Source organism: Malus sylvestris, chromosome 1, assembly GCF_916048215.2.
Source record: "Malus sylvestris chromosome 1, drMalSylv7.2, whole genome shotgun sequence".
Lineage (NCBI taxonomy): Eukaryota > Viridiplantae > Streptophyta > Magnoliopsida > Rosales > Rosaceae > Malus > Malus sylvestris.
The window spans coordinates 19,759,928-19,768,269 of record NC_062260.1 but is presented as its reverse complement, the minus strand read 5'-3'; the positions used below and the strand labels follow the sequence as shown (position 1 = coordinate 19,768,269).

At 36.5% G+C, this 8,342-nt stretch overlaps 1 protein-coding gene across 2 annotated transcripts; it reads right to left on the bottom strand.

The window, feature by feature from the left end:
* Positions 1 to 1,210: 1,210 nt before the first annotated feature.
* On the bottom strand, positions 1,211 to 7,921 carry LOC126631401 (protein ENHANCED DISEASE RESISTANCE 2-like). Of its 2 annotated transcripts, none has more exons than XM_050301541.1 (21): positions 7,455 to 7,921; positions 6,708 to 6,782; positions 6,542 to 6,595; positions 6,397 to 6,462; positions 6,252 to 6,313; positions 5,709 to 5,839; positions 5,589 to 5,635; positions 5,402 to 5,502; positions 5,183 to 5,278; positions 5,042 to 5,106; positions 4,878 to 4,949; positions 4,500 to 4,646; positions 4,089 to 4,402; positions 3,873 to 3,936; positions 3,592 to 3,764; positions 2,380 to 2,481; positions 2,211 to 2,261; positions 1,982 to 2,125; positions 1,795 to 1,890; positions 1,581 to 1,682; positions 1,211 to 1,493 (listed from the first exon to the last, which is right to left on the bottom strand). In XM_050301541.1, the coding sequence occupies exons 1-21, from the start codon at positions 7,605 to 7,607 to the stop codon at positions 1,401 to 1,403; spliced, it is 2,208 nt and encodes a 735-aa protein (XP_050157498.1). In that variant the 5' UTR covers positions 7,608 to 7,921; the 3' UTR covers positions 1,211 to 1,400. The 2 variants fall into 2 exon arrangements, with proteins under 2 accessions (XP_050157498.1, XP_050157500.1); XM_050301543.1 differs by having other exon boundaries at positions 5,709 to 5,824.
* Positions 7,922 to 8,342: the final 421 nt, after the last annotated feature.

Genomic DNA, 8,342 nt, shown 5'->3' with positions numbered 1-8,342 from the left:
TTAAATCTAGTTAATTATTTAATAAACTAATAATTAAGAAAAACTAGTTAATTAAATGATGATTGTGGTATACGACGAGTTTTTCTCTTTCATTTCCTTGGGTTTTGCAAATTTTTCAAATGATATGGCTATCCATATCAGATGTCACCTAATTAAGATGGTATAAAAATATGATATGAATAACATTACTCTGATATATATATATATATATATATATATATTGAGTTCAATACTAAATTGTAACTCCGTCTGACCTTGTGGGTGGGTTAACGGAGGAGGATTGTCTGCCCTCCAAGTTACCGTGCCCTCCCATGCCCTCCTGATTGTGTGGTCACGGTTAAACCACGTTAATATTTTATATTATTATTTATTTTTGTTTTATTATCTTTATAAAAAAATAATATAAAATATTAACGTGACTTAACCGTGACCACACAAAACAGGAGGGCATGGAAGGGCACCGAAACTTGGAGGGCAGACAATCCTCCTCCTGGGTTAACACGTTGTAATCATGAGTTTATATGAATTCGAGCTAAACATGTTGTGTGTCTGTCAGGTTATTCGTGTTTGATACTAACTCGACTTTGTCGTCATTTTGTTAGAGAAATAGTACGGTATTCATCTATAAGAAAATATCGTACAAGAGGAAAGGTGCATCAATGGGTATGAGTATGAGCCCACTGAAACTTGGCCCAATTTTCAAGCTGATCCATATTCGACATATTTGAGCCCAAACCATCCTCATGTCTAAAGCAATTTGAAATGCACCTAAGAACCAACTAATTTTTTATTTTCTATTTTTATATAGCAATATCAGGAGATGAGGATTTAAGCTAAGTCACACAATGAGATATTCATAACTAAGTATCGATTTTTCCATCCCTGAGAGTCGAACATAAAACCTCCTACGTACAAGTGAATCTCTAGCAGCAACAATAGCAATAGTAGCATGTTTCGAGCTATATCGAGGAGGGTAAGATTCAAATACAAAACCTCCGAGTTTAGGAGTAAACGTTCATAACCACTCCGCTACAAACCCCATTCTATATTTAAAATTAAAAAAAAAAAAAAAACTACAAGTTGCCTTTGAGATTTTTTTCTCAGTTTGATTTATATTTTAGGTTATCGATCCCCTAGATAATTCAATCACAAGGACAAACAAGGGAATTTAAACACCAGTACCACAAAGGATCAAGCTCTACACAACTCATCCTCCAAAAAAATTATATCATTGACTGGATGGACAAATGAGTATAAACAGTTAGATTTCAAGAACATGCTGCATTTCTCTCTCTCTTTACATCTTTCCTATCTTTTTTTCTTTTACTTGCTGGGAGTTCATATTCTGGGCATCATCCTCGTGAGGATTTGATTTATGAAGTTTTTCTGTGTGAAGAAATTCATGGTTTTACCAGGACGGATTTCGATGCATCCAGTTGGTTAATTCTGCATGTTCCAAGAAGCACTTCTGGCAGTTCTTCTTCTGTGTTGGCCTGCACAACATTTTCTTACTTGAGAATCACGGTAACTTGCCTCACCAGGTAAAATGAAAATTTGAGATCATTATCTGTTTAGTTTACCTGTATCAGAAATGCCATTTCTATGACCAAATTGTTGAGGTAACCAAGAACAAGATTTACCACCCCCCTTGCCACCGTTGATGACCCGACATCAACCCCAAGCTAATATCAGAAGTTTCATAGGTTAGAATTAGATATAAACCGCAACATAATTATTATTTTCAACTGTCACTTAAGTTAACACGATGAAGGATTTCGTAAAATGGTAACTTACCTCAAGATAGTTCTTCCCGCGGAAATAATGCACTTCTAGCGCTTGCCCTACCAAGCAGGCTTTCTTCCCTACACTCTGCTTGACTATCCACGACCCCTAAAAAAACAAATCAAGGAATGAAAACGGTTAAATGCGAAAGTTATACGTGTTGTATGAATACATGTTCTTGAGTTGATTTAGTACTGACCTTAGAAATGTACGGTATTAGCTTAAATCTTGAATTCCTATAGGAATCATCTCCATTGACAAAGGCATGTAGCAAAGGAGTTTCCTCCAGAGGAGTTTTTATCATGTAATAAAACGCCAAGGTATACATGGTTGTTCCGGGCACCTAATTCATCAATATGTACTGAGCGATCTGGTTTTGATGATGATAATAGCGATATTACTTTACAAAAACTCGAATCAAAACTTACTTGTATGTTAACAATAAAGAAAAACTCTGATCCACCTCGTTCTGCAGATTTCTGCAAGAATCCATCCAGTAGCTTGATAATTAAATTTTTATATGCACATGTGGAATCAGATTGTTGAAAAGTTCATGTGTAAATAATAAAAAGTACTACAAAAACTGATAGATCGAACCTGAACAATATTACCATAACGGCTGCCAAGATCATCTTCTCGCTTGTCAGATCTTAGCCAATCTACACCAACCAGTTGCATCAAGGTGCTTTTTGCCTTGATCTAGTACAAAGAAAATTACTCAGTTCATAAATTAAAGAAAGCTAACACCAAATTCACTTTCAGAACAGAAAATGTTATGTAGATATATTAGCTCTCAGATCTTTGAAACAATATTTCAGGCAATGTTCTAACTAGATCTCTGGCTAAAGCAAAATCAGTATGTAATATTACAGTAGCATCGATTTATCCCCTCTATTTGGAGTAGGTTATGGAAATCCCGTTCTGTATCTGTTTTGCTGGTAACTCCATCTAGAATCTATATTCAGTTCATTCATGGCCCAACATGTCTTACCTTGCATTACAAGTACCGTCACTTTGGTCTTCCCCAATCACAACCAATAATATTTTACCTGGACAATATTATCCATCACTAGAGCCGCGTTTGATGGAATGGCATAACCAATTTTTCTCATCTTGTTTCCAGGTAATGCTATCCAACTTTTATCAAGGTATTAATTAGCAACAATGCGGATGCCTTTCATTCCTTCTTACTATAGAATGGTTACTTCTACTTCCCCAGTAAACTGTCTAGTCATAAACTGAACCAACCTCTCAGACATTCTTGCTTCCCGAAGGAGTCTTTGCATGAATACTCTCTTCCAAAGCTTCTCAGCTGAGAGGAAACAATCATACTGATTTGGCAAGTAGCGCTTTGCATATATCTTGCCTTTTACAGACGTGACTACACATTTTTCCACCATCCTTTCGCATTTTAAAATTTGACTACAACACTAACACATCTCTGAACCTCATCATGTTTCTCGAATAAGTTCACTTCTGCTTTGGAAATCAAGTAGAATATTAGTTTCTTCTTGGTTATCTGTGTTTCTTCTAACCTATTATCGGTGAGATGCTCAATAACATGGCTCAAGACGACCATCTTAATCAACTCTTTAATATTGTTCAAGACTCGTAGAGGAGGAGCATTAATAAACCCATTTAAGAGAGTGAATCAAGTTTATGAAATATGGTTGGTGTGCTACGACTAAATTATGACGGTTCCAAGTCAAGATTACGATGCATAATCTACAACTTTCATGGAATATTGTTGTATTTCAAATCTTTTGGTTTCTTCTAAGAAATAGCTTGAACTGAAAAGTAAATAGTTACCTTTTGACGATCTCGTAAATAATTTGGCCCGCGTATCAAAAATGAAGAAGGATCGGCTGATCCCCAACTGCAAGGTAAAGCACAACTTGGGTCCTTTTGAAGTGTTGCCCCATAGGGGCATACACTGTCTTCCTTACACACCTCTTGTAAATCCATATAACCCTTCTTTTGAACTGTAGTGATAGAAATTTAAGGCCACAATCAATCTAAATATAACCGAAAGAAACAACTAGACACCCCCCATCCATCCGGAGCAACTTTTACTGATGAAAATAACTGACCTCTAAGTTCATGCAATTTCTTCACAAGAACGGCAGCTGATGACAGTTTGTGATGTTGTATACTCTGCAGATCCGATGTGTTGAGAAACATAGTCAGGAAATAATAGATTGTATTGCAACAATGTGCATGACAGAATATAAAACTTGACAGAAGCAACTGGTAGCAAACATTGACTCTGAAAATTTGGATATTTAGAGTCTTGGATGTAAAGTTACCGTGGGATTCTGTTCCATGCTCACATCTGAAGGCCACTCGTTCTCGAACTGGTCATACTCTGTTGGTTCTGGAACATCAAAGAACTCGTCTGCAGCATCGTGCAGCCCCTTTAAACTTGCGCGACCTTCTGGCTTTTCCACCTCATCTTCCACGAGAACACCCTCCTCCATCTTTTTGACTTCTCCAGGGTGCTGAACTTCAGTCTTGATATTTTGCTGTCCACTTTGAGAAAATTTGATCTCACTTGACATGTCTCCGGATGAGAATTCAGGGGAGCTAGTTCCAGCTTTGGCTCCGAACAGCTCTCTTAATGCTGCGAATTACAGCAACAATGATAGTCTGCATCAACAAGAACCGGAAAATAGAAAGGGAACAAAAACTGAAATCCTAAGCAAAGAATGGAAGGGTACCAGCAACTCTCTCAAGCATACGGATGGTGATGCATCTTGCAGATGATGGACGCAGATACAATTTCCAGAATTTCCAATCAATAGCAAGCATATGTCTCACAAGAGATTGTTTCCCTTGGTTCGCAGGAGTTATAACAAATCCTCCGCCTGCATTTTTACAGAAATCATATTCATATAGAAGTTATCTAGGATGAAAAGTAAACAAAAAAAGGCAATTGAGTCGCAGATGATTGAAAGAAAGGAAGAGAGGAAGAACAATCATGTATTAGTAGTCGGAAATAGTTCATGAGACGGAAAATAGAAGATTCACATGCATTTTCCAAATATCAAGCCATATATGTAAGTCAATTGGTATCTCTAGCTCAAAGCGTGCATTACTTTTAAGGCAAGCACGGACATAGCCTCTTTTTGGAGGACATTTCTTGTGAGACACTGAATGGTAGAGGATCACTGTGACAAAACCAGATAAAGAAAGTTAGGGGCAGCTAACAAATGCCTCCATAGCTTTATGTTATGATTTAGATGTTGGAGAACTTCAGTACCATATGTGCCATCATCCTCCCTTCTCCAATAGCGACGTATCAGTAGATCTCTTCGTTGCATCCCCCTGCAAACTATGATGTGTCAAATAACAGCATATATATTTTTTATATGATTCTCTTTCATGAGGTTCGAAATATAACCAGGGTAGCCAATCACTGTATAACTGCTGGTGAATAATATCTGTATGACCATCAAGCCTCTCAACCACGCTACCCTGGTAGTAACAGAAATCCCATCTGCAAGACACTTGGTTGAAATGACAGCATATTTTTATTTTAAATAACTATATAAACTAACATAATGGCATCAAAAACTCCATTTAAAAAAAAAATGCTGAAATAACATGTCAGTGATCTTACTCTGATCTTGAGGGGCCAAGCGATAGAAGAGTCCGGAAAATGGCCTCTGAAGTTCCATCAACCACTCCTACTGCCATTATAGCCGGATGATCATCCCAATGCTGAAATTAGAAACGTTGTTGAGGTAAGAAAGTAGACAACAGAGTACAACAATATTAAGAACTTGTACATCAAAAGAGCACCTCACCCTTCCACGGGAATCCCAATCTTTTGCTTCTTTGAAAAGCCGTAGTCCTGCAGAAGGGATAAACTTTTCATGCATACACATTAAGCACTTGAAATGCAGATAAGGAACATGAAGTCTTACCATTCTGACAACCAAAAATTTTCCACGGTGAGGGAGCAATAACATCAGATGTCATTCCTTCTGTGTGCATCAATGGGCTAAAAGTCCAGTCAACGGAGTTTTTACGTTCTGTCCTCCTGGAACCAACCAGTCTGTCAAAACAATTAAAGTATGAAAGAAGTGCAACTGTAGATTTGGATAATGAATTAATGATAGAGTTACAACCTAACTAAAACAAACAAGTTCATCCAACTTATTCAACTCTAAAGGAAAACATTTTAATTGTACTCACTACTACCTTCATCTGATAATTTATCAGAAGATTACGAAGTTTGTTTTGTTTCTTTTATCAGTAATTCAATCAGTCTAGAGCAGTACTATACTACCATTATCCTGTATGTAGGATTTAACTATAGCTCCTAACACTGATATATAAAATCCATTAGAACATCAAAGAAAGATGTAATAACACAGGCATGTACAATATTTACATTGAATTTGCCGTAGAAAATAAATTATGAACTAGGAGATGAAATTCTTATGAGGTGCAACTGATCCATATACCTAAAAGATGGCCATCTGCTCTTAGAACAAGCCACAAAATCCTGTGTTGCATTTGGGCAGGCCTGAAAATATATAAACTTTTATTATACATGTATCATAAAAATATAGCTACTATACCCAGTGTAGTAATTTAGCAGCATGAAACCTTTAATGCAGCATCCTGCAAAGAACGAATCCATTTTGCTGCTTCTTCTGAACTACTTGCTCCCAACTATCAAAAGTTCAAATTTCAATTATTAATCAATACAATGAAATCTAAGTAATGATGTATGACTTGGAATACACCCTACCTTGAGCTGATCGCTGTTATTGGAAGTATTGTAGAGCGTGAAAACAAAGAAGCCCTGCAGGTTGCACAAATCATTAGATACTTAATGCTAAAAAATGTACCGATCACATGCCAACAAGAATTTATCCAGAATCTCTGAAAATCAAAGGGCTTCCCTAGGTCCATACTTTTCTATGAATGCTTGCCCTTCCATTATCCGTGGCCCGAATGCAGGTATCTATTACTGCACTTCTAACTGGTTCCTGATAAAAGAAAGTTTTCAGTGAGCATTTCTAGTGATAATGCAGCTATCCATTATCAACAAAATCCCTGCTTAACTTGCAAAATCAAGGAATGCTGAAAAGCGTCTCGGGGTAGTTGATTATACAAGTGAATGGGAGGTTAAGATGTCATCCAGCAATTAAAGAATAAAGACTAATAACTACTAAACCAGTAAGCATAATTGTATACCAAAAAACATAAAAGCAAAGATGACATTGAATCCATTGGTCCAATTAAAAATAAATAAAGACAAAGCTTTTACTGCACAACACATAATATATACATGATATCTATATAAAACCATCAAATCAAATTATCAAAGGACAAATCGTATCTGCATAAAACCAAAAATAAATAGATCAAAAATCCCAAAGGGAAAAAAATGGTATGAGGATCACAAACACCTCCATAACGATTCTGCAACATGGGGTTTAACACGGGGACACAATACCTCATCATTCACAAGGAATTTTCACCGCACGTGTGTTATGATCACATGTCATAATAACACAAACAAAGACAACAATGATTCTGCAACATGGTTTTCACATAAAACATAGAACTTTTAAAAAAACAAGCCAGAAATGCAATGCATGCAATGCAAAAACAGAAGGACAAAAAACACAATGAGACGAAGATTAAAAGAAGAGTACCTCCGAGTCAGAAGAAGGTTTGGCTTTGAAGCTCCTGAGGCAATTATCCTTGAGAATAAAATACCTTTTGCGCGAGTATTGCAGCCCAAATCGATTGGACCCGATTATATAAAGCCAACCTTCCATTTTACCATCATTCTGCGGGATACCCATTTCAGTAGAAACAACAAGAACCCCGCTTTCTGATTTCCCAAAAGCACTTCTCTTCAGAAGAGGCTTTTAGCTTACCAAAATTGTCTGAGACCTTTCTTGTTATTCGAACTTGAAATGCCTGAACCACAAGAACCCAAAACGAAAAATGGGAATGTGTGGATTGGGGGAGGAAAGATGATCCTCTGATCCCAGCACTGGGAATCAGAGAATCAATACAGAAATTTCAGTGCTGAATTCTCAGAGCAGCGCCCTGCGCTTTCCTTTCGTGCCTTCTTTTCTTCGTTATTTTCTGTTCCTTTCTGTGTTTCTCCACCTCTCCCGGTTTTTGAATAACCGACTTTGGGGTATTTATACGATCCAGAGTTCGATTCGAAATTACTGTTCTACCCCTATTGCTTTGTTTTGTTATTTCATTTTTTATTTTTGGATAAAGCAAAATATAGACAAATTTATCTCTATACTGTTACATAATTTGAATAATATTATTCCCTGCTACATGGAAAATTCTAATTTAAATTTTCTGAATTTTATGATTTCCATTAGCAAATCACACATACAAATTGTTGCATTTACACATTTTCTGTGAGACATGAAATGTGTATTGTAATTTCCAAACTGACAAATATGGTACTTTCTAAATGTTTGATAAAACCCAATTAGTAAACACCTTCTAAATGTTGTGGATTTTGGGTTTTTCAAGCTTGATAGAAGATGATTGTCACCATCAGATATTTC

Bases quoted from the DNA above. Each gene is read 5' to 3' on its own strand.
- LOC126631401 (XM_050301541.1), bottom strand. From the start codon at position 7,607: ATGGGTATCCCGCAGAATGATGGTAAAATGGAAGGTTGGCTTTATATA. The intron at 6,463-6,541 runs GTAGGGTGTATT...AACTTTTGATAG, and splicing joins ATAACAGCGATCAGCTCAAG to TTGGGAGCAAGTAGTTCAGA. The intron at 3,765-3,872 runs GTCAGTTATTTT...CTATCACTACAG, and splicing joins GAAATTGCATGAACTTAGAG to TTCAAAAGAAGGGTTATATG.